This window comes from Heptranchias perlo, chromosome 36 (genome assembly GCF_035084215.1).
Source record: "Heptranchias perlo isolate sHepPer1 chromosome 36, sHepPer1.hap1, whole genome shotgun sequence".
Lineage (NCBI taxonomy): Eukaryota > Metazoa > Chordata > Chondrichthyes > Hexanchiformes > Hexanchidae > Heptranchias > Heptranchias perlo.
Window position 1 is genome coordinate 22,298,305 of NC_090360.1, and position 26,608 is coordinate 22,324,912.

At 47.8% G+C, this 26,608-nt stretch overlaps 1 protein-coding gene across 27 annotated transcripts in view; it reads right to left on the minus strand.

Moving 5' to 3' along the window:
- The window catches only part of LOC137304194 (sorbin and SH3 domain-containing protein 1), a 357,720-nt gene that overhangs the window by 103,014 nt on the left and 228,098 nt on the right, over nt 1–26,608 (minus strand). For 6 of the 27 annotated variants that reach the window (XM_067972729.1, XM_067972746.1, XM_067972744.1 and 3 more), the window contains exons 1-4: nt 21,797–22,305; nt 13,300–13,355; nt 7,495–7,563; nt 2,258–2,377 (exon numbers count right to left, since the gene is read on the minus strand). In XM_067972729.1, the coding sequence (XP_067828830.1) occupies nt 2,258–2,377; nt 7,495–7,563; nt 13,300–13,355; nt 21,797–21,828 (277 nt within the window). In that variant the 5' untranslated portion in view covers nt 21,829–22,305. Of the gene's footprint in view, nt 1–2,257; nt 2,378–7,494; nt 7,564–13,299; nt 13,356–20,623; nt 20,656–21,796; nt 22,427–23,412; nt 23,503–23,970; nt 24,012–26,608 lie in introns of those variants that run through there. The other 21 variants (XM_067972737.1, XM_067972731.1, XM_067972730.1 and 18 more) reach the window with 16 other exon arrangements.

The window sequence follows — 26,608 nt, forward strand, 5'->3', positions numbered from 1 at the left end:
CCCTGGTCAACCTCAAGTCTTTACAATTAGTAAAGAACTCAGCCCCGCTTTGCAACATGGCAATTTGCTGTGCTTGAAGAAAGCAGAAGAGAAAACAGGCCGATTCACAAGATCACCGTCTCATTCAGTTTCCTAATGGGCTGCTCCTGTCCCTCTGCGCCAGCAGTGGTGTTACCTGGGAGATGAGCCTCCAGCTGCCTGGTACGGGTGCAGTTATGGGGGTTATTTGACCATTTGATGCTGGAGTGCAGGGTTTCGCACGATGGGGTTCCACGTCGGGAATTCGGGTGTGAGGGAATTCGGGCAGGGGGAGGTCAGCGTTGCCCGATTTTCAACTGGCATGATTTTCCTCGACTAAAATTGCGTGAGGCACACATTGGGTGTTAATATCGGAACCCCCATCACACAAATCTCTATCCTGGTGCTGCAGTATCAGCTATTTACTCTGATATAAATACTACAGTAATTGCATTGGTTAAAGGGAATGGTAATCTACTAAAACACAGTCCTAAATGTTTTAAATGGGGATCCAACACCAAGATCCCACAGTCACCCCTTACGACCCTGTTTTGTGCTAATAGAGGCAGATACTTTGTATAGACCTCCCCCTCATGTGATATTATGAATGGGACCAACGCCCAACATTCAAGTCTTTATCTCTAGAATTGGCAGAACTTTACACTGAGAAATAAATGTGAAGTAGACACTTTGAGCAGAGCGTGAGCTGGCTCACTGACGCTTTCTTTGCCAACCTAAAGTGGCTCGTGCGAGGCTTGTCCATTCTATTCCGTTCGGTCTGTGTTCATTTTATCTCAATTACAAGAGTCACAGAGGCAAAGACGAAGGGCTAAGGCCCAGAGTACAGGAAATCACCACCGGTGACCAGAGTACAACAGAGGACCAGGGAGATTAGGTGATGGTCGAGGTTGTGTTTCAAAAGTCTGTAGATTTTGGAAGGAAGAGGAGAGAGAGAGAAAGAGAGAGAGAAAGAGAGAGAGATTGTTTTGAGGTTCCAGAAACAGATGGCACAGGGTCTTAAATGCAACACAATGACGATGTTGGACAGAAGAGGACGCAGGGCAGTGTATTTGGAGTTTAGAAGGAACAAGAGAAGAAAATTCAGAGGATCATAGTGTTGATAAAATGCAGATGGGCAAGAAAGAAGAAATGGAAAAAAAGAGGAAAAAAAGATGAAAGAGGAAGAAAGAGAAAGAAAAGGAAAGAAGAGAACCAAACGAAAGAGAGAAGGAAAGGTTTGAGGCTACAGATGAGAGGGATCAGCTGTCAGATAACCATTCCATCCTGCCCGAGTGTGAGAGGGGCGTGAGAAGAGCTTCCCCAAATATGGAAACAGTACTCAAGGCTTGGCAGACTTAAACTTTATGGACAGTTAAAAGCTGTTCAGGGCAGAAGAGGCACAAAAGAGAAACAGAAAGGATTAAATCTGGAATATAAAGGCATTTTAGAACCAGTTTGACTTGGGATCCAAAAGTGCATGAATTAATCAAATCCCTGCAATAGCAATCACCGCGTTCTACAGTCCGCTGTTAGTTACTGGCTGGGAATGGATTATCCTGGTTGGTTTCTCCAACTCACCTCACCAGTGTGAGAGCTGCAGTGATAGTTACTTTGCGGCATTATAATTCATGCCAATTGTAGAGGGACAAAGATATAGAAGGTGGTGGGATACTGAGCCATACAAAGCAAAAAGCTCCAGAGTCCACGTGTGCGGATCCCAGCAGGAGCAGTTCTGGGGTGACCTCTGTTACTTGGGGAGAAAGGGAGACAATAAATGAAATCAGCCAGGGTTCCTGCTCCCAATCATTGTCCAGTGACTTCTGGGTTAGAGAGGGGAAATCAGCCAGGGTCCCTGCTCCTGATCCCTATCCAGTGACCAGAGTTGGAGAGAGGGGAATCAGCCAGGGTCCCTGCTCCCGATCACTGTCCAGTGACCCCTGAGTTGGAGAGAGGGGAAATCAGCCAGGGTTCCTGCTCCCGATCACTGTCCAGTGGGAGCTGTGGGCTGAGGACAGGAATGGCCTCTCCTGTGTTTTCTCCCCATACGTCTGTCATGGTGGAATAGCTGGTCAACACTCACCATCTGAACTTATGACCATGGAGGTGAAATATCCCACCTGAGATCAGCTATGTAAGCACAGACCAGGGTTCAAACCTGGGAACTGCCTGAGCAGCATTTTGAATAACTGAGCCAGCGGAGCAAAATCCAGTTTTGAAAAAAAATAATAAAATTCCTTACTTGTTGATTGCTGGGGGTCCTGATTTGGTGGCATGCTGGTGACCTGTGGGTCAACATAGCCCGAGGTTGACCGCATCGTCACTGACCCTTTTCCCGTACTGACTTTCGATGGATCCGTTTCTGGAAGGTCAGAGTGTACAAGGTTATAAACTGTTCACAATCAGCTTTGCTCTGAAACACTTGAATTTACATGCTTGGAAGGAAGGTTTGTTGCCAGGGATTCTGTTAGAAACTGCACTTTTTATTTGCGCTCGAGTCATTCCAGTTTCTTTAAAAGTGAGCATTTTAGTAATTCACCCGAGCCACATCGAGGGTCAGGAGAGGATGGTGGGCCTATCTGAATAGTACAGAAACTCGACACTGCGGTGTTGCTGCTGGTGTTATGGCTCCACCCTCGTTTGTCCAGGGGGTGAAATGGTGGTCACGGTGAAGGTGACGTCGTTACCATACAAAAGGAAACAATAAGAGCTTTCGGAGTCAAGGGTCAAACCACAACAGTCTAGAAACAAATCAAACGTGCAATGTCGAGAGCACAATTATACCGCCTCCCCACAGCCCGCGAGCGCCGCGCGGCGCCTCCCCACAGCCCGCGAGCGCCGCGCGGCGCCTCCCCACAGCCCGCGAGCGCCGCGCGGCGCCTCCCCACAGCCCGCGAGCGCCGCGTGGCGCCTCCCCACAGCCCGTAGTGTAGGTTGTTTGGTGTTTTTCCTATTTGGCCCACTTCTCATGCCCGATGTACCAGGTGTTTATAGTGGTGGGGGAGGGGAACTTCCTCTCTCAAAAAGTTGAGATTGCTTCTAACTGAGCAAACTGACACTTTATAAGGGAGAAAGCAAGATGAAGGATCAAAGCCCCTCACACAGGACTCCATTAAAATTGGAAAGAATATGAGGGAGAGATTGAGGTAAACCAGGAAATAGATCATGGGCAGTCAGAGATAGCTAAAAAAAAATGCGCCAAATCGCAGGGCACTGCATCATTATTACAGGAGTTAGGAGTGTCTAGAGTGCCAGTATTTAGAGAGTGGCACAATCTGGCCTCCTGGCACCACTCTGCCCCTTTACATTTCCACTTGCCACCAATCTCTGCCAAACACCGGGCAGAAGTGGAGCCAAGGGATTTGCCAGGCGCTCACAGGGCCCCTCAACACTCGGATGTACAGTTAACGGTGCTCCTTGTATTTCTAGCCGACAGTGAGAGGGCCACATTGAGGCAGGCAGCAATGATATCACCCCAGGCAATCGTACAACACATGACAAGGCGAGACACCATGGCCCCTTCCCCCTTATTCTAATTAGCAATTCTAACTCCTGGGGAGACAAAAGCACAAGAAAAGAATCCAAGAGTATCTACCAGCCATACTGGAACTGGGTTTGAAGCTGACTCACGCTAATGTTTCAAAGGTTCCTTCTTCGTGTTGGTTGTAAGGGTTATCCACAGGAAATGCAATCTCAAACCAGGTTAATTGTCCTTCCCTCCCCATCCACAGATTAGTACCAAACTAATACCACTGCTAACCAGCAATTACACAGAGTGGCTTCCATTGTGAGGCTGAGGGAGGCAGCCATTTGTTTTTACTGGAGATTCATTTAACTTTTCCGTGGGTTTGAGTGTTAATAACGAACAGTCCGAAGAGATCCGGTGAGATCACAAACGCAGAATTACAGGCAATAAACAGGCAGCAGCTCATCGAATATAACAAACAGCTGATAACATCCACAAAGAGAATACAGGACACATTGTAAACTTCAGATGTGAAGTATCTACATAGTTAATATCCACATAGTTAGTAAATTACTGTCTAGTAGCCATGAATAGAAACTATGGGTAATTTGCATAAATGCAAGCGAATCTGCATTCTTATTAATGGATGTGTTCATTGTTCAACAGGGTGGATTCAGAATATTGAGAGTTTGGCCCAACCTTGTTTGTCCCCTCAGCTTTTCTTCCCTCTTCCCCCAAAGGTGCTAATTCTTGGGGGGGGGTCTCTCTCTTCACGCACGAGCCCAGTGAGTGCCGGTGGGCTACGTGAGTGTAGGGAGCATCAGGGCTAAGTGAGAACTGATGCACGCGCACACACACGAGCTTTCCAGCAGCCAATGGATTAGGAGCAGGAGCCCAGGCTGATTTCCCTCTCCCCCGCGCCTCCCCACTCCTCCCCCAGCCCAGCAGGTCCGAGGCCAATGGTTGAAGGCCAACTCCCGCTAACTCAGCACAGACCAGAGATGGGGCCTGGGGCCTTCCCAGCTCAGTTGAGCAGTGTACAATATTATCTACCCAACTTTTCAAGGTTCTCCAAGCTCGACCCTTTCTGTTGAGTAATTCTGAATCGGTTAGGCATGCACACACCAGGACTCTACTGCATTCTGAACCTGATCTGGTTAGAACGCCAGATCAGCAGGCTGAAAGCTAAGCTTTCAAAAATCGATTTGCACTCTCGATGTAAAGCAGGGTCTAGAGCTTTCAAAAACTCGTCTTCGAGATGAAATTCTATGAAATGGTGCGATATAAAGGGAATTAATGCAACTGGAAGCAAAGGATGGAGATGAAAAGCTGCCGCACGAGAGTGAAGATTATTTCTGATGGCAGAGCGCCAGTTAATGTACCTGTTGCCAGCATCATGTCGGGATAACTTTTCAGTCTCTTCACGGGGTGAATTTTCACCGCGGAGACAGAGCGTGGGGGGACCGAGGGGTCCATTGCTGCGAATACAAAAATATACACTGTGCGTCCACAAGAAGGTCACAGTATGGCCATGCGCCACTTTGGCTCAAGAGAAACAAAACAAAAAAAAAAAAATCGCGAAGTGCGGTCAAGTAGAGTGATACAGTTTTGAAGCAGAGTGAAACGACAGTGAGAAGATTCGAGATACGTTTCAATCAGATCACGGGAGTGGAGGGAGAGGCTCCGCCAGCCGGCGTACAGGTGGCCGCTCTTGAGCAAGGGTCAGTATCCTCGGGAGAGGAGGGCAGGGATTAAGAGGTAATGAAAACTACAGTCAGAAACTGGACGATATGAAGTGCTGATACACACAGATGTATGGCCCTAGGCTTCCTAACTCTGATTATCACATCACCCTGTTATCACTCTACCCACCGGGGACCCTCTAAGGTCATTTATAGACCAACACGCCTGTGGGTTTTGATTCTAATGCAGGAAACAAACCTTATAAGCCAGTTACACACCAATATTTCTGAATCCAAACCAACTCTGCAAACAGAATATGTTATAGACACTGACAGGGGTACAATGTACTGGTTCATTGCTGTGTACTATTGGCAGGATGCTCAGTACTTTAAATGGCAAGTTACAACTGCCTTGCTCCAGCCCGGTTCTATATATACTTGACCGCGGGATCAAGTTATATTCAGGGACTGCAGGAAGGTTAAAGGATTGGGATATAAATATTAGATAGAGAACAGGGAAACATTGCAAATATATATATATTTTAAAAATACAGCAAATTAAAAAGAACAAAAAGGGTTAACATTTCTCAGTACTGAAATAAAAAGGCCAAATCCTTTATAGGACTCACCAAAGCCAAGAGGGGAGGGCAAGGAAAGGTCATAGGTCAAATATGCTAACTGCTAGTACAAAGCAGCAGCCAATTGGCACACAGCAAGGTCGCACAAACAATGTGATAATAACCAGATGATCTGTTTTAGTGATGTTGGTCGAAGGATGAATATTGGAGAGGAAACCAGGGAAAACTCCCCTGCTTTTCTTCGAAATAGTGCCGTGGAATCTTTTACGTCCACCTGAGGGGGCAGACGGGGCCTCGGTTTAACATCTCATCCAAAAGACGGCACCTCCGATAGTGCGGCACTCCCTCAGTACCGCACTGGGAGTGTCAGCCTGGATTAAGGGCTCAAGTCTCTGGACTGGGGCTCGAACCCACGACCTTCTGACTTAGAGGCAAGAGTGCCACGGCTGACTAATGAGTTCAAAAGCAAAATACTGTGGATGCTGGAAATCTGAAATAAAAACAGAAAATGCTGGAAATACTCAGCAAGTCAGGCAGCATCTGTGGAGAAAGAAAAGTTGACATTTCAGGTCGATGACTTTTTGTCAGAACTGACTCATGGGCTAGCAGCCTGGGACTTTTTTTTGTTTTAAAAGCTGCAAAGTGGCAAGGGGACCTGAATGAAATGCAAAGTTCATCCCAGTCAGTGAAAAGGCATCAAAGGGTAAAACAGCCCCGCAACAGAAATCAATGGAAGAAACTGGCAGAAAACGGGGGCAGGCAGCAATGGATTGAATTCGCTTCAGTCAGTGTTGAGACCAGAGAGCTGCAGAGTGACCAGGAGAATATGGAGGGAGTTATCCTAAAGCTTAAACTTGGTTGGAGGGCAAAGGTGGAAAGGTCAGAGTGGGAGTGGGTGGGGGAGTTGAAGTGGCAGGTCACAGGGAGGTCAGGATCATAGTTGGAGTCAGAACAGAGATGATCGTCAAATTAATCACCCTGGTCTCCCTCCTGACCCCTAACCCCTGACCCAGGCTGTCCGACCTCTGACCCCAAGCTGTCCGCCCCCCCCCACCCCGAGCACTGACAACTCAGTCCTGTTTGCCCTTAAATATCTCAGGGACATTTCTCAACTTCCTACCAGGCCTAACCTGTTGGGATTGTGAGTTTGAGGCCAGAAGGTGCCCAGAAAAGTAGGCTTCGTCAATTTTTTTTTGTTTCCTTGTGGGCCAGGAGAGCTCCTCCTGGCCCACAAGGGAATCCTGGGCCTCCCCTACCCCGAGATCCATCCCCATCCGATCCCTCCACCCCCAGTGCTGGGGACCAACTGACCGGGTGCCTGCTGCCAGGAATCCCACCCCCACGTAGCCTCTTCCTGCTGGGTTTTGGGAGGGAGACTGACGCCGATCAGGAGTTAAATTCTCCCAGGCCTCACGCTGCGAGGGGCTTCCCGTCTGCTTCAACTCCTCCTCACCGATTCCCCCCCCCAACCCCACCCATCCTTAAAATCGTCCCCTCAGTGTCTGGGACCCCGAGGTACAAAAGGACTGCTGGTACCCATGGCACTGTATGCCAGCTGGTGCCAACAGAGAATGAGAAGAACAATTGGGGAGGGGGCAATGAAGGGAAAACCATTAAAGAAAACCTTAGCTTCTGAATCTGTGACAGGCAACAATGTGAACGATCTAAAAGGACTTGATTGTGAAACAGGTCCTGCAGGTTACTGATGGAGCGTTCCCTGCGAAAGCAAAATCTAGGAACGGCCATTACTCACCTCGATCGAGCTGATGGCTATTTGTTGGAAGGCCATTCACAATTGTCTGAGAGATGGTGACCTCGTGCTCTGAAAGGAAGGAGGGAATAAAACAGCAACAGTTAGATCGATAAGCAGCGGCCGGACAACACTTGACCCAGACTCCAGATGCAGCGGAATAATGGAGAAAGCAAACATTAGAAGCAGTGAATTAAGGCAACAAGCTGTCGAGTGTCCCGTCGCAGTTCAGCACTGACAATCAGCGAGCTGCCTGCCATCATTCATCAACTTTCAGATTTCTGTCCCCCGTTCTACGCTTGAGTGCAATGTATCGGGTTGCCAACACCGCCTGGTATCTTACTGAAGCGGCCATTCTTCATACGTGACCCCAGGCAGAGAGCTGGCTGGTCTCCCGTGGGGTGAATCACAGCCGAGCCCCGTTCCGTCCTCGCTCGACGCCCAGAACGCCAGTGGAGCCACACCCCAGTGTGAGCCAGCGTTTTCAGGACAGGAGGGGAGAGCGCTGAAGGGACGGAATAAAGGAAACGTACAACTGATTTCACATCGATTAAGGTAAGTGACAAAAGAAACAGGGGCGAGATGAGGAGAATTCGTTTTACGAAGCAAGTTGTTCCGATCTGGAATACACTGCCTGAAAAGCAGATTCAATAGTAATCTTCAAAAGGGAAATCGGATAAATACTTGAAGAGGAAAAATTTGCAGGGCTATGGGGAAAGAGAGTGGGACTAATTGGCTAGCTCTTTCAAAGAGCCAGCACAGGCACAATGGGCCAAATGGCCTCCTTCTATGCTGTATGATTCTATTCAGGGTTATTGAAAGCTACAGGAACGGCTGTCATACGTCATGAACCCAGAGAGTGAAAGCTTCATTATTCAAATCACCATGAGATTAAAGCAGGAAAACAAAAAGGCTAAGAAAGAATTGAATATCGCTGACAATGAAAAAGATCCCAGTGATAGGCTCGACCGATTCTCCAACTGCAGGTATTGACCTCTGCTACCCTTTGACTGCAGTCCCCGGTCAAAATTCGCATACAAGAGCACTGCTTAAAAGGAGGAAATACAGCCAAGCCCAGATCCACAAGCAAAACATTTAAAAGCCTTTAATAACGAGGAAAAATGTGTTACCTTTTATAAAGGAGGTTGTGAAAGTCCTCTCCCTCCTGCCCCTTTCTGCTCTATTTAACGGGCTGCTCACCTGCCGTGCTGGGAAGAGACCTCTCGGCCTGTAGTCTAGCAAGTGCTGCTCCTCACCAGCCGACTGACTCTCTCCCACCCACTCCCCAATCCCTGTGGGTGCGAGTGGAAGCCAGACGCCCCCTCGAAGCAACACAGCTGGGAGTTATGAGCTGCGAGGCTCTGAAGCTGTCTGCTCCCCCAACTGCGAACATGCAGGCCATTTCAGAAAAGAAACGGCACTGAATCACACTGGGGTACAGCTCCACAGGCGTCCGATACCCGCTGGTACCTCGCCCCATTGGTCATTCCTCATGTGCGATGCTCAACGGTGAAAGTGCCGGCGGGCTATTCAACTGTGGGGGGCTTCTTGTGTTATTTTCCCCCCTTTTTGCTGTTATCTTCATTCCTGTTGTGCAAATCTGCTCCATGGATATCTTCCCATGTATACACAGGAATGCAAACACATACATGAGTGTGAACACACCATCACAAACGTGAACACATACATGAGTGCGGGCGCACTAAAAGTGCAAAAATAAGCCCGGTGGGTTCTTGATGTTTCTCATTCCTTTGTCCACATCTTTTTCTTTTGAAGTCTGGATATATATTTTTACCACCAGTTGTCAGCCAGGCCCCGTACCTGAGGGAGCGAGAGGAGGCAATTCATAGAGCAGGGCCTGCCCGAATGCCCAGACTTCCTGCATGACAGGTATCTGACCCGAAACCTTCCATCTCAGCCTCCCATACAACCACTGAGACATGAACCTCTGGACACCATGCCAGATGTGTTGGCATTAGGGTTGCCAACTCATGTTGGACATATTCCTGGAGGTTTCATCACATGACTTCCCACCACCCCGACCAGTCAAACTGCCTTTTTCCCTCTCCAATATATTTATGATAAATAAACAAAAGTGATCAATGAAAAAAATATATATTTTTTTAATGCCAATGATTTTTCTCCTGGGTTGTTCCCAGCAGTGTCCAGGAGAATAATCTTTAATTCCTGAAGACTTCAGGTCAATCCTGAAGGGTTGGCAACCCTGGTCAGCGTCCTGCTCCTTGTAAGACCCTAGGGTAGAAGGCCCAGGAATTCTATGTATTTCGTGAAGAGTATCAGCCCTCTTGTTTCACTATCCTTCCAGCCTGCTGAACGTCTGCAGGCTTTTCAAGGCGGACCAAGTATCATTAGAACTGCCTCAGTGGATTATCCGACCCTGACCCTTCACTGGCCATTCATTAGGGCTGGGTGTGCAGTGACACGCAGTGGGATCCTTGTAACCAAGGCACCTTTGAAGGGCAGCCTTGTATCGGTAACTCACCGAGCGGAACAAGGCGATGTGGATTTTCCTTCCACTTGGGCTTCCCCGCGGATATGGGGCCCGCCACTCCGAACCTGCGGTGACCCCGTCTCACTTCTCAGGATTGGGGCTAATTACATATTCAGGGCTGGCACTCTTCTATACCACATGGAGCGGTTGAGGCGAAAAGCATAGATGCATTTAAGGGGAGGCTAGATAAACACACGAGGGAGAAAGGAATAGAAGGTTATGTTAATTGGGTGAGATGAAGTAGGGAGGGAGGAGGCTCGTGTGGAGCATAAACGCCAGCATAGTCCGGTTGGGCCGAATGGCCTGGTTCTGTACTGTAAAATTCTATGATATTATGGCACTAGATAGGGGGCCATCCTACAGCAGCTGAAAGGGGTGGGGCCAATTTTAAAGGGGGGCAGCAGCCCCCAACATACAATGGGTCCGAAATTTTCACTGGTTCCGAATGAGCCCAGCCACACCTCACCGGCAGTCGGAGGGAGTGACAGAAGAAGCCTCCAGATCGGCAACCATGGGTCAAAGGAATTGGCTTCTGTCTTCCCAACATTTAGCTGGAGGAAATTGCGTCTCATCCAGGACTGGATGTCGGACAGGCAAACTGACAACACACAGAGACACCGGAGGGGTTGAGAGGTAGAGCTGGGTGTCAGTATATGTGGGGCTGCGGGGGTTGGGAATAGCCGTATCTCCATGCCCCTCCCAGTGTGGACTCTCACTAAGATGGGGTGCGCGTTACAGAATCAGTCCTCCAGTATAATAGTCCTGTCTCCAAACCGCACTCGCATCTAGTGAGGCTAAACTCTGGGAGCAGAGCCTTACTTGCAGTAAAAGTACAAAGTTGTACAGAATTACTGACCAGTTTCAGTTGCCTTGTCCAGATTTCACATTGGCTCCGACTCAAAAGGGATCCCCCTGTCCTCGAGCAAATCGCCTCACATAAATCTTCTGTCATCTCAAGGGGCGTAGGGGGAAGGGAGGGGGGGTAGGGAGGCACATCATAGTCTGATGTGTAACGGCAGCTGAAACGGGGGCCGAGGGCAGCAAATGTACTGTGTGAGTGCACAGCAAGTTCACATTTGCCTGAACCAAACGTGACCTCCTCTTGAAAATGTAGCACGGAGACAGATGCATTGACAAACCTTCATAAACAACACTGCCAAGTTATAACAGCCATTCAATCCCTCTGACCGGACTCTTACGGAACTGACTGAGCTTTTCTGACCCTCCTCTCCTGAAGACACCAGAATAGACCTTCAACACTCCGCCTGGGCGCAAAACTACCGTTACGGATTGGCCGCCCGTTATCGAAACCGTCTGATTTCCATTTCAATCGGCAGCAATGAAACTCTGGAGGCTGATCAGCAATTTGGGTCTAAACCCGGGCATTGCTTTGTAAATCTATCCCACCGAATGTGAAATTCCTGGGTTCAGGGAGTGTGGATAAGGGGATATTGGCTCCAAGGTGAAGAAACTGCCTCTTGCCATTGCCCAAGCATAAAAAGATTTGCCAGTTTTATTTTGATGAAGACAGCATCACTTCAAATTGTATCAGAGAAACAAATAAATTGAAAATATTGTACGAACAGCAGCACTCCAATGGACCTCTGGGCTAGTGGTGGGGGAATATTCTAGAAGCAAGAGAAAACTAGCCTTCAGAGTTCCTGTTCTCCAGCAACCCCTACTGAAGGTCAATGTGTGCGGACATCAGGTGAGGGCAGGGTCATTGCGACTCATTTCACGGTTGAAGAGCCCGCAGACATTGGCCGTCCAGACAAGGAACAGGCACTAAGGGGAGGGTTTCACGAGGAGCCAGGCCCCAACCGCCGTCAGGAGAGGAGGGGAGAAAAATTGAAAAAGGAAAGATGTTGTACGACCACCATTGTGTTCGAGCAACAGAACCTTGGTCAAAGCTGAGGCGTATCACGTCACGTTAATGCAGCACCCTGAATGTGTCAGTGGTAGACATTCATTTCCTGCCCTTGCCACACAGCCAGTCCATGTTATGCCCACGATCGCTAACGGAAGGCATTGTGTTGAGAAATTCGCAGGGTCTAAGTGCAGATGTCCATTGCTGCTGAGCTATAGTGGACTTGGTGTTAGAGAAGATGCACTCTAGCTCCCCCGATGGCTCAATGGGAAAAGGCAATCGAGGAAGGTCCCAGGTCTGATCCCTGGTCTGTGACAAGTTGAGAACCTCATCTGGGGCAGCAGTTTGATGCTTCAATTGGTCTCGGTGTGCCTGGGCTACGGAGGTGGAGGAGCATCAGTCTTAACAAGTGACTACTGCTGCAAAATGTGACTGAGCGGACAGTGGATAAGGATAGGATATGGCTTGCTTGTGATATCCTCCAAAGTTTAACAGCCTGTAGCACTCAAGATGCCTTCCAATATTTATGTCAGCAAACCATAAAAGATTTGCCAAACACTTATCATAAAGATAGTTCTGACGAAAGGTCAACAACAACAACTTGTATTTATATAGCGCCTTTAATGTAGTAAAACATCCAATGCACTTCACAGGAGAGTAATCAGACAAAATTGGATACTAATCCACATAAGGAGATATTAGTGCAGGAGGGCAGTAGGTTTTAAGAAGCGTCTTAAAAGGAGGAGGAGTTTATAGAGGGAATTCCAGAGCTTAGGGTCTAGGCAGCTGAAGGTACGGCCGCCAATGGTGGGGCGATGAAATTCGGGGATGCGCAAGAGGCCAGAATTAGAGGAACGCAGAGATCTGGGAGGATTGTAGAGCTGGAGGAGGTTAGAGAGATAGGGAGGGGCGAGGCCAGGGAGAGATCTGAAAACAAGGAGGAGAATTTTAAAATCAAGGCGTTGCCCGACCAGGAGCCAGTGTAAGTCAGCGAACACAGGGGTGATGGGCGAAGGGAACTTGGTGCGAGTTAAGATACGGGCAGCAGAGTTTTGGACGAGCTCAAGTTTACGGAGGGTGGAAGATGGGAGGTCGGCCAGGGGAGCATTGGAATAATCGAGTCTGGAAGTAACAAAAAGGCATGGATGTGGGTCTCAGCAGATGAGGTGAGGCAGGGGTGGAGACAGGTGATGTTATGGAGGTGGAAGTAGGCGGTCTTGGTGATGGAGAGGATTTGGGGTTGGAAGCTCAGCTCAGGATTTTCATCGACCAGAAACATTAACTCTGTTTCTCTCTCCACAGATGCTGCCTGACCTGCTGAGTGTTTTCAGCATTTCCTGTTTTTATATCATAAAGATGGTGCCTATTTAAGAGAAAGGTTTGGGGCAATGATTCCAATCAATGAGCAGCATGTAAGCTCTGCACTTACCTGAACTCATGGTGATAGTTGAACTTGCCTTGTGTGCTTCAAGACTCTCGTTGTCCCTGTGATACAAAGAAAGGATCAATCAGACCAATCGGCCATCAATCCATGCAGTGAACTATGGTATTCAAATGCCCAGGATTGGCCCAGAGTTAACGCCCTCCCCCACCCAGTGTGGTCCTCAGTCCCAAAAGGCCCCAAAGAAAGAACAAAGTTACATTTATACTTTCACATACTCAGGATCTCTTAAATGTTTCACAGCCAATGAAGTACTTTTGAAGTGTAGTCACTGTTGAAATGTAGGGAAATGTGGCAACCAATTTGCGCACAGCAAGAGCCCACAAACAGCAAAGAGACAATGACCAGATCGTCTGTTTTGCTGGTGTTGGTTGAAGGATGAATGTTGGTCAGGACACCGGGAGAACTCCTCCACTCTTCTTCAATGGGATTTCTTTATCCACCCGGACAAGCCGACACATATCAGTTTAGCGTCTCATATCCTCCCACTCTCTCAGTACTGCATTGGAGTATCAGCCTAGATTATGAGCGCAAGTCTCTGGAGTGGGACTTGAGCCAACAACCTGCGACTCAGAGGCGTGAGTGCTACCACTGAGCCACAGTTACCCCTCCATTAGATCCTATCAAGCATCACATGAGACTCCCTATTATCACAAAAGCACAAACTTAACATCAGCAAAAGACTGAAGGGTAAGGTTCTTTATAAACAGAGGGTTGTTTGGACATGGAACGGCCGGCCAGAAACGAGAAGCAGAATCCACAGCCACTTTTAAAAGGGAAGTGGAAATATTTGAAAAGAGAAAGTTAGAAGGATATGGGGAAAGGATAGGGAAGTGAGAATAAAGGGGATAACATTTTCAGAGAGCTGGCATAGGCACAATGGGCTGAATGGACTCCTTCAGTGCTGTAAAATTCTACAGCTCCATTCAACCAATGAATATTGAAACTATTCAGAATATGCTTGAAAGAGAGGCCTTTGAGTGTAAGTAGAGAGCAAAGGAACCAGCTCCAGGTCAGTAGAGCAGGACCCATTGGGCCATGCTGTATTCCAGCTCTGAAGTACTTAACAGGTGTCTCTCCAATTCTCTCTCTCTCTCTCTCTCTCTCTCTCTTTCTCACGTAGCATTGAGCTGTCAAACAGACCCCGAGTCCCAGCCTCGACACTGGGAGGTCAGGAGTCACTTGGGAGAATATTTTAAAACCAAACAGCAAATCTAATTGGCTCCAATATGTCTGTAGGTTGGCATGTCTTTGGCTGCAGCTGCAGGCTCTGTTTATCAATCAATTAGGCCGTGTGTAGACCATCCAAACCAGTCAGAATAAATAACCTCACATAGCACGCAATGGAAAGACATTGATCAAAACTACCAGCAACAACATAGGAACAGGAGTAGGCCATTCAGCCCCTTAAACCCCTGTTCCACCACTGAATTGGATCATGGCTGATCTGTATCTCAACTCCATTCACCTGCCTTCGATCCATATCCCTCGATACCCTTAGCTAGTAAAATTCTATCAATCTGAGTTTTGAAATTTTCAATTGACCCCCAGCACCCACAGGCTTTTGGTTCTGTTGGCAGTGGTCACACTCTGGTATCTCACTCCAATGTCCATTCTTCACGTGTTAGCCCAGACGGTGAATGTCGGCCGGCTACTCGCCTACGGGGGGAGGTACCAAAGCAAGTTGAGCCTGTTCTCGCTCAACAACCGCATTCAAGTACTTTCTACTAAGGAGCAGAAATTGGAGCTGATTGTTTCTCCTCTCCCCTGCCCTAGGGGCTCAGAGGCCAGCTCTAGTCCCTTAACTGCTGCCCCCCCATTAACAGGTTTGACACAGGAATGTTTAAAGTGGAGGCTGCCCTTTCCACTCAGTTACCAGATGGAGAGAGGAGTCATAGTGCAGTCTCTACACAATCTCCCAGGGGAAGGGAAATTACAGGAAAGGGTTTTGCCTCAGTGTCTGCCAGTGCCAATGATGGTCAGCTGCAGAGGGCACCAGCAACGGCCTGGGCATATGGCAAGTTTACATCCTTCACCCACAAACCAGGTCAGTAAAATAAAAAACTAATTTACTTGGATGTGAGCCATGGTTCAGTGGTAGCGTTATAAATAGAATAAAAGAACTTGCATTTTTTTTAGCTCCTTTCATGACCTCAGGACATCTCAAAGCGCTTTACAGCCAATTAAATACTTTTTGAAGTAGCCACTGTTGTAATGTAGGAAACGCAGCAGCTAATTTGCGCACAGCAAGGTCCCGCAAACCACAGTAAATAAGAGATAAATGACCAGATAGCGTGTTTTTTTTTTTAAATTGATGCTGGTCGAGGGATAAATATTGGTCAGGATACCAGGAGAACTCCCCTGCTCTTCTGCAAATCGTGTCATGGGAAATTCTATGTCCACTTGAGAGGGTAGACGGGGCCTCGGTTTAATGTCTCACCCGAAAGACGGAACCTCTGACAGTTCAGCAAACCCTCGGAACTGCACTGGAGTGTCACCCTGGATTATGTGCTCAAGTCTCTGGAGTGGGACTTGAACCCACAACCTTCTGACTCAGAGGGGAGAGTACTACCCACTGAGCCAAGACTGACACTTAATATACGCTTTATCGCAAAGTGCTTCATAACCAATTAATTACTTTCTGAAGACAGGGCTGGACTGCAGGAGCTCTTTATAAATTCAAATTCAAATGTGCCCGGCTGTTGCATTGTGGGCAAACACGATGCTGGCAGTGTCAAATCATCATTTTCAGAGGATTTTACCAATATGATTAGCCAACAGTCATGGTTTAAGACCATCGATAAGATACCAGACAGCAGCTGCTGCCTGTAGAACTGTACCCCAGTGAGAGTCAGCGCCCGTGGAACTGTACCCCAGTGGGAGTCAGCGCCCGTGGAACTGTACCCCAGTGGGAGTCAGCGCCCGTGGAACTGTACCCCAGTGAGAGTCAGCGCCCGTGGAACTGTACCCCAGTGGGAGTCAGCGCCCGTGGAACTGTACCCCAGTGAGAGTCAGCGCCCGTGGAACTGTACCCCAGTGAGAGTCAGCGCCCGTGGAACTGTACCCCAGTGAGAGTCAGCGCCCGTGGAACTGTACCCCAGTGAGAGTCAGCACCCGTGGAACTGTACCCCAGTGAGAGTCAGCACCCGTGGAACTTTAATAGCACCTCCCAAATCCACCTACCACCCAGAAGGACAAGGGCAGCAGACGCATGGGAATACCACCACCACCCGCAGGTTCCCCTCCAAGTCACGCGCCATCCAGACTTGGAAATATATCGCCGTTCCTTCATCATCGCTGGGTCAAAATCCTGGAACTCCCTTCCTAACAGCACTGTGGGAGAACCTTCACCACATGGACTGTAGTGGTTAAAGGCGGCGGCTCATCACCACCTTCTCAAGGGCAATAAATGCTGGCCTTGTCAGCGACGCCCACAATCCCATGAACGAATAAAAAAAAAGCTGTCCCCCAGCGAGAGTTAATGTCTTTAGAACATGAACCAGAGAAATCTGAAAAAAAGATGGAGTATAATAGAAATGATAAAAGAGCCAGTGACATACTTGCTGGAAGGTTTTGTCCAAAGTAAGTCACCATTACCCTCGGACCGTGTGGTGAGTTACCCATCAGTTTTTGTAAAGATATAAGAGAGCTAGTCCTCGGCACACCCACAACAGCCATCTCTTCCAGTACATCATGCAACCTATGGCACAACTCCTTAAAAGGTTTGGAAAAAATAGCTACAGATTTAAACTCCAAGAGCAAACAAGGATTCTGTGAGGAGTTTAGATAAGTTGGCTTCGCACGCTGTAGCACCGTGCCACTTTAGATACTCCAAATGTTCAAGGATTCTGTGGAATGCTGATGTGTCACTTGTGACGTCATGTTATCAATATACTTCCCAAACTGATCCAGCTTTCATTGCTCAATTTGGTCATTGAATATTCCAGCAACATGGGGAAAAAAACTGGGTCTTATTTACTTTGGAACCAAAAAGGGAAAAAAAAGTTAAGCAACGCTTGGGATCTAGAAATGTTTCTTAAATTGAGATATAAAAAAATTCTTTGGAATGGGGTCTCCAAAGGTCATCTTGATCAAATCAGGCAGGTCCCCGGCAGGTTAACATCACACTAAACAACTCAGCTTAGATGTGGAGATGCCGGTGATGGACTGGGGTGGACAAATGTAAGGAATCTTACAACACCAGGTTATAGTCCAACAGTTTTATTTGAAAATCACAAGCTTTCGGAGGCTGACGAAGGAGAAAGCTTGAGATTTTCAAATGAAACTGTTGGACTATAACCTGGTGTTGTAAGATTCCTTACAACTCAGCTTAGTTCAGTGTGTTAATCTGAATGTACAGTTCCCCACCACTTCGATCTTTCGCCTTCCTTCTGTGATGGTGCAGTCTATCATTAGGAAACTAGGAAAAGCTAACCAACATCTTTAACAAAGCTGGCAGCTCCAACACAGCCCTGAATACAGTGTAACATGTATTTAGACTGAAGGGGCATGGGTTTGTCAATGGAATGATAAACAAACCTTCCATCACTGGTATAGGGCCAGTTAGTGATGAAAACCCTATTTTCTCACAATTATAGAGTACTTTGGGAAGTGTTAGTGCTCCCTCACTGAACCTGATTCTTAAATTATTTTCATATTGTTTATACAGTTGTCAGTGACATCAGACACCCCTACAGTTCATGGAGACCCCCTTCTACCCCGACTCCCCAAGATCTTGGAGAACCCCCCCTTCTATTCCCCCCTGCCACAGTTCATGGAAACCCCCTTCTACCCCCCCGATCTTGGAGACCTCCTTCTACTCCCACCAAACCCCCCCCCCCCACAGTTCATGGAGACCCCCTTCTACTTCCTCCTCCCACAGTTCATGGAAAACCCCTTCTACACCCTGACTCTCCCCTCCCACAGAGTTCTGGGGGGCCCCCTCCTACCCCAACTCCCCCTCCCACAGTTCAGGGGGGCCCCCTCCTATCCCCATCCCCCCCCGACTCCCCCTCCTACACAGTTCTTGGGGGCCACCTCCTATTCCCCCACCCCCCCACTCCCCCCTCCCTCAGTTCTCCTGAGCTCAGATGCAGCAAAAATCCAGCTTTCCGAGTGATGGGAAATGGTTTGTGACAGAAGTAGTAATCACTTCCTAATAGTGAGCTAAGTGTCACCATCAGGCTGTCAGCAGACGACAGGCCGGCAGTCTGCACGCCCAGAAATAGCTTGCTCAGTTTCCACGATGCTATTCAGTGCATGTCAGAAGACTCAGATTCTCCACATACCATTTCTATGGAATGAAAACAAGGACTTAAATTATCCCAGAGAGGCTCCTTACGAATCCTCCGCTCATAAAAGCATAAATCAAGAAAAGGCCAACTCATCCATGGCCCAGATACGCCCTACCCCATCATGGACTCTACCCCATCCACTTAATCTCCTGAAGGAACATTCTGTATAAATACTCCTTGATCCCCAAAGGGCACCAAATCCTTTCGTTCCTCCCCATCCGTTAATCGGCCCTGGGCTGTTGTCATCCACAGGCAATAATCCCTCTCCCCGCCATTCAGTCCCATGTTGGGGGCACAGGGGTCCACATTCACCACCTTGTCCTTGCGGCTGTTGCTCATGTGAGCCTAGATAGAGAGCATCAACAGGCTAGTTGATCATTACAGTCAGCCCTGGATACCCACAGCCAATGTCCACACACATGCATTTTGCTACAGAATTACGGGGTGCAATAAGATGCAGGGAAAACTCTCCGATTCTATCCCCTTCCAGACCCAGGGACAATTAGCTCAATTCTAGTGCCCCAACTCCCACTCCCACTGTAAAGGAAGATAGATTTGCATTTATATAGCAACTTTCACATCCTCAGGATGTCCCAAGGCGCTTTACAGCCAACGACGCACTTTTGAAGTGTAGCCACTATCGTAATGTAGGAAACGTGGCAGCCAATTTGCGCACAGCAAGATCTCACAGACAGCAATGTGATAATGACCAGATAATGTTTTTGGGGACGTTGGTTGAGGGACAAATATTGGCCAGGACACCGGGGAGACCTCTCCTGCCCGTCTTCAAAATAGTGCCATTGGATCTTTTACGTCCACCTGAGAGGGCAGACGTAAATCATGTAACCAAGTACAGACCAGGGATTGACCCTCAGAGTTTCAAGTCTGTACAGCGGAGTCACACATTACCCTTCCAGAGATTTATCCAGCAACTTTTTCAAAAGTGCGCATCGTCTCAGTGTTTGAGCAATTGAGTAAAATTAGCATCATGTCAGTTTTTTTCTTTCCATTTTTTAGGCAAATAATGTGACATTTTGGTTACAGGGCAATATCAGCCATATTGGCGAAGACAGGAAATAGTTAGAGTAGCCGTGTTTGGAGTTTCACAGGAAACTGCTCAACCTCCATTAGTTATTAGCTGTTTTAGCACGGTATGGACAGGGGTATCTGGTGAGATCAGGGCCGGGCTCAGCTGAAGGGTGGTCCCTTGTGCTGAGGGCCACCAGCTCCCATCATGCTGCACTGCAGCAAGAGTCAGCTCCTTCAGGAGGAGAGACATCAGCAAACAGTGGGAGGGGCACGGAATGGGAGGGCCAAGGTTGCTCGTGACAACAACTCTAGTGATGTACATCGATAAATGAATGGAGGACAGTGCAGGTCAGAAAACGGCTGACAAAAGGTTGTAAAGAAACATCAATTAATCATTCCCCCATTTTGGTATTTTTCTGCTTTTCTTTTCTGTCCCCCCCCCTCACCATCATAACTCCACTTTCCAATTCCTCTGTCTCTACACATCCTTCTCTGGTTAGAAATGCAGGAATCTGTGGCCTGCGATCACTGTCCAGGCACCTCAATGCCACTCTGCACTGACTGACAGCGAGCGGGCAGTCTCCATAGGCTGTGTAGGCCTCACTGGTGACTTTTTGCTCTCTTCCTCTGGGGGTGAAACGGTCTGTTGCCTCATTCCCTACCAGCCGAGAGTGGGCAACAAGGACCTATCGAGGGAAATGAGCTTGAACTGAGAAATGGAAAAATCCAGCTGAGGCTCATATTTGTACCTGGGCCTACGGGACAGCAGGCTTGTCACGGTATTTGAGCTGAGCCATGGTATTGGCTGGTTTGCCATTTGCCTTTAGTGTCGCACTGCTGATTGAAGAAGAACCTCAAATGTTTTCACTTTCAAAATAATTCCGTTAATTATCGAAAGCTTCCTTTCCCACTTCTCAATTTTCTCCCCTTCTCTCCCGTAAGCCCCATCTCCCCATGCCAGACTACGGCTAGAGGCTGTCCTCCAGTACCTCACGCAAGTGACCATTCTTCAAAACGTCAGCCTTGGCGGCGAGAGTTGTCAGATTATTCAACCGTGGAGGCATCACAGCTGAGACCATTCCTGTCCTAACCCAACATGCAGAACGCCCAGAAACAGAGGGTCACGGGGTAACGATTAGACCAGGAACCCTGGTTGATCTTCCCCTACCTATGGGGACATTGAGGCCTACTGTACCATTCCAGCTGATGCTCCAGATAGGATCAGGTACCTCAGCACTGGGCTAGGATCAAGCTAGAAATCTTCTGGTCTGTATGGTTTAGGCATTGGGCAGTCCCATTACACACTAGGCGATCTGCAAAGCCTACTCTAAAAAAGCTCTTCTATTGATGCTACAGTGCAGTCAATAATCCACGCGGACATGCGGTGATTGTAAACAAGTCACACCATGTGACATTCCAGTGATGCCCTGCATCCTCGCCAAATTTATTTTAAAACTTCAAAGACGTAATGACGGTTTCCAACGGGACCAGAGGAATGTAAACTAACTCTCTGGTCCACAGCATGACGCCACCAACTGCAAGTGGGGTCTGTCTGCCAAATTTGGAGACACATGTAGTCAGGCAGACAACACATCAGGCTCAAAGCTACACCCATTCAGGAAGCCCAACTGTGCCAGGCATTTCTTCACTGCCAGCTCCTCACTCTCTGTCCATTTAATCTACCATGTCAAATTTTAAATTAATGTCATCTCTATATTTAGAAAAAAAAAAACCCTCCCTAGCACAGCAGCAATATTGACTTGGAGTACAAACAGTTCAAAATTTAACTAGGCAGCCAGTTATTAGTTTAATCATTCCTACTGGATGCAAACTGAAAATAGCACAAACCTCCGCAAGGCATTAGTTTAAGCTGCATCTTAGACGTGCACTGTTGTCCTTATAAAAAGAGTCTTCCAAACCCTTTTATTAGTTGTTTATAAATGCATGGTAGAACAGCATAAACACATCGACGTGCATCACTTGTGGCTGACGTCATTGTAATCAAATCAACAAACTGTTTGCCTCTCTCCCAAAACAAGATTGCCAAACATTTTTTCGTGAAGCCATTGCCCCTTTAAGATAATGATATAACCTGATTTTTTTTTAAAAAGTGTTTCACAATTGTGTTCATCATTTAACAGGAAGAGAGGCCCATTTCTTACCTTGGATCTACTTTTTCAGTTAAAGGAGGCATTTCCTTTGCTTTTTGTAATTTTTCAGTCTTTTGAAAACGTGCTGTGACTTTAAATCTCTCCTGGAAGCTCTGAAGCTGCGGTCTTCTGCTTTCGATGACTGCTCATTTGAATCACTTGTGTTGGAGACTTTGAAAGTCCCTGCCCTGGGCTGTCAGCTTTAAATACCTCAGCTCCTCCCACCAGTGTGCTTTAATTAGGCTCCTTAATTCAGTCAGGCTCCCCTCCTCCTAACTGGGCTCCAAAGGACAAATACCCTGAAGTATCTGAAGTGTTTAATGGCATGTGTTCTTTTTTAGCCTAATGGGGAATGATGATCTCATGATTTGACAGAACGGCAGATAAGGCTGGTTGATAAAGTTCTGTTTGTGTTGGAGGTGCAGGGGAAGAGGACTTTCTGGTACAGACTCTGAGGAAAGTTATGCAAAAACAAAGCGCAGATCACCTGGCCTCGCGTTTAAATCCGCGATGATGCTTCATTTGTACCACAGGCAGCCCATGATCAAATTTCAATGGAGAATTCCAGAAGGTCACTCACTTTTCAGCTTCGAGTCGGGTGTTAAATGATTAACTTTCCGTCAAGGGACACGATCCCAACCAGCGTTTTGCTTGCTGGCCTGTGTCAGGAATGCATCATACAATACATATGCAATTGACGGGCAGGAAAAGACCAACTGGTCCATCAAGCCTGCCCCACACACCATGATGACAAAACACTACCGCCTCCCCATTCCCCTCCCCTCCCCTCAACGCACCCATGGGAGAGGCAAGAGAAAAAAAAACCCAGGCCAATAAGGGAACAAAATACTCTGGAAAACTCAATCAGGCGATTGAAACCAGTCCAGGAGATCACACACACACTTCAGGCACAAGGTTGCCCCTGCCAGTTCCCCCATATTGAGTGCTCCTGATTTCAGTCGACTACTTTGAAGAGGTGCAAAGTAAAGGTCAGGCACTCCTTCCCACAGAGTGATCTTACACTGATCTCTGCATCAAAGGAGGATCCCTGCCTCAGTCCATCTGCTCTAAACCCTCAACCAATCCTTTGTTACCTCTAGACTCAACTATTCCAATGCGCTCCTGGCCGGCCTCCCACCTTCCACCCTCCATAAACTACAGCTCATCCAAACCTCTGCCGTCCATATCCGAACTCACACCAAGTCCCGTTCACCAATCACCCCTGTGCTCGCTGACCTACACTGGCTCCCCATCCTGCAATGCCTCGAACTTAAAATTCTCATCTTTGTGTTCAAATCCCTCCATGGCCTCGCCCCTCCCTATCTCTGCAGCCTCCTCCAGCCCTACAATCCTTCGCGGTCTCTGCGATCCTCCAATTCTGGCCACTAGCGCATCCCCGATTTTAAACGCTCCACCAGTGGCGGCCGTGCCTTCAGCTGCCTGGGCCCAAAGATCTAGAATTCCTTCCCTAAACCTCTCCCCCTCTCTCTCCTCCTTTAAGGCGCTCCTTATTGTAATATCTCATGTGGCTCGGTGTCAAATTTTCTTTGATAACACTCTTGTGAAGCGCCTTGGGACATTTCATTACGATAAAGGCGCTATATAAATGCAAGTCGTTGATCACTTACCCTTCTCGTACTTCAGCACTGCAGATCTCTCTGGAAACTAGTCCTCTGGTCAACAGCAGGTTACACTAATGGGCCAGCGGCTTCACTAAACCGTAGTGAGCAGTTTATTTTTAGCGCTCCCGAATGACGAAGAGGACACCCTGACGCCCAGCTTGATATTGAGCCACACAGACCAGACGGTCTCCGGCTTGGTCCCTGGCCTGTTCCAGCTCAGCAACATAGAAGTTACAACACGGAGACAGGCCATTCAGCCCAACCAGTCCGTGTTGGTGTTTACCCTCCACACAAGCAAATAGTCCTGATCACATTTATGCACCCTGTGACTATAATTCTTCCATCGCCTTTTCCTCTCATCCAATCTAATCTTGAATGTTGACATAGTTTCTACCTCGACCACTAACCCTGAAAGTGAATTCCACGCTCACAACTCTATGGCTTTTCTAAATAAGGAAACACTGGGTTGCTCCAGAGTCATCAAACAAAAGTGCCCCCCTTTTTAGAGGGGCACAACTAATAAAGAACTAAATTCTAATTAGAAATTCTAAATTTTTCCCTTACCCCAGATGTTGAGCTCTCCGACCTGTAATTCCCTGGATTAGCTCGATCTCCCTATTTATAAGTGGGTCCTACATTGGCCACTCTCCAGTCCCCTGGCTCACACCCACACTCAGTACAGCCTGAAATAGAATATCTAGTCTCTCGGGATCCCAGGATGTATCCCGTTGGGCTCTGGCTCTCTCTCTCTCTCTCTCTCTCGTCCTTTAGCCCAACTAACTTATCTAAAATTTTCCTTTTATCCGTCATAATATTGCTCACCTCACTCTCAACCACTTCAGGATTTACCTCCTCTCCGATGCCCTTCTCTTTAGTAAAGTCCGATGTGAGGTATTTATTAAATATCTCCGCTATTTACATCATCTACAAATTGACGACCCTCCCCTCTCCGGGGTCCCACCTCACCTTTAATAATTCTCTTACTGATATATTTGTAAAATATTTTACTGGTCCTTTTGATGATTTTTAAATTTTTTCCTCATACTCCCCTTCATCTTTCCTTATCCCGCTCTTAACCGTTCTTGTTTAATTTTCTCATACTCGCCTTTCATTTTTTCATTATTATTATAGTCCTCACAAACCCTCTTCTTCAATTTTAATTGATTGCTAACCTCTTTATTTATCCAAGGCATCCTATAGTTACTGGTCGTTTCCTTCATTTTTTAATTGGAATATAATTATTCTGCACCTTAAAAATCTCTTTTTAAAAACATCCCACTGTTGCTCTATAGACCTGTGTACTAATTTCTCCTTCCACCTCCCTTTCTTTCCAAAATCCACCCTGATCCAATCTGGTACTAGTTTTTGCACTAGCTTTTTCCCTTTCTAGTTAGATCTTAAACCTTAAGATCACTAACTCTCTGCGGTCACTATTCCCAAGGTGCTCACCCACATTCAGCTCATTTTTTTTTATTCGTTCATGGGATGTGGGCGTCGCTGGCGAGGCCGGCATTTATTGCCCATCCCTAATTGCCCTCGAGAAGGTGGTGGTGAGCCGCCTTCTTGAACCGCTGCAGTCCGTGTGGTGAAGGTTCTCCCACAGTGCTGTTAGGAAGGGAGTTCCAGGACTTTGACCCAGCGACGATGAAGGAACGGCGATATATTTCCAAGTCGGGATGGTGTGTGACTTGGAGGGGAATGTGCAGGTGGTGTTGTTCCCATGTGCCTGCTGCTCTTGTCCTTCTAGGTGGTAGAGGTCACTGGTTTGGGAGGTGCTGTCGAAGAAGCCTTGGCAAGTTGCTGCAGTGCATCCTGTGGATGGTACACACTGCAGCTACAGTGCGCCAGTGGTGAAGGGAGTGAATGTTTAGGGTGGTGGATGGGGTGCCAATCAAGTGGGCTGTTTTGTCCTGGATGGTGTCGAGCTTCTTGAGTGTTGTTGGAGCTGCACTCATCCAGGCAAGTGGAGAGCATTCCATCACACTCCTGACTTGTGCCTTGTAGATGGTGGAAAGGCTTTGGGGAGTCAGGAGGAGAGTTACTTGCTGCAGAATACCCAGCCTCTGACCTGCTCTTGCAGCCACAGTATTTATATGGCTGGTCCAGTTAAGTTTCTGGTCAATGGTGACCCCCAGGATGTTGATGGGGGATTCGGCGATGGTAATATTCCCAAGGTGCTCACCCACATTCAGCTCATCTGCCTAATCTATTTCATTACTCAGATCTAGGCCTAGTGCTTGAGGAAAGCGTCCTGAACACAGTTTACGACTTCTATTCCCTTTTCTTAAACCATTGACTTCCTCTCTCTCCCCCAAATCGATAAGTGGATAATTAAAACCTCCCAGAACAATAATTTGGCCCTGTCATATGAATTGCTAAAGTCAACCAGGTTTTCTAGTGCTGATGATTGTCCCAATGGGTCCCATTGGAAAATGCATGTGTATGGACAATGGCTGAGGGCAGATGGCAGATGTAATGCCCACATGGTAGAATAGCCCACTGATTTGCTGTCTAGACTTGCATGTGAAGATTGAGGTCCCCGAGAGCAGGGTGGAACAACAACGACTTGCATTTATATAGCGCCTTTAAAAGTAATAAAACATCTAAAAGGTGCTTCACAGGAGTATAATCAGACAAAACTTGACACTGAGCCACACAAGGAGATTTTAGCACAGGTCACCAAAAGCTTGGTCAGAGGTAGGCTTTAAGGAGCATTTTAAAAAGGAGGAGAGAGAGGTGGAGAAGTTTGGGGAGGGAATTCCAGAGCTTAGGGCCCAGGCAGCTGAAGGCACGGCCGCCAATGGTGGAGCGATGAAAATGGGAGATGCGCAAGAGGCCAGAATTGGAGGAGCGCAGAGACCTCGGAGGGCTGTAGGGCTGCAGGAGGCTACAGAGATAGGGAGGGGAGAGGCCATTGAGGGATTTGAACACAAGGATGAGGATTTTTTTTAAAAACGAGCTGTTGGCGAACCGGGAGCCAATGTCGGTCAGCCAGCGAGCACAGGGGTGATGGGTAAACAGTACTCTAGAAAGACTCAGCACCTGCGGAGGGGGTCATGCCGGGACAGAAACGCAAACCGATTGTCCCAAAGGGCTGATGTGGAGAATTCAGCAGCAATATTTACTGCAAGAGGGGCTGAGGGCAGGAAGAGACAAAGCGAGATTCCGAGCAGTGACGATGGATCAGCTGACAAATTGTGAG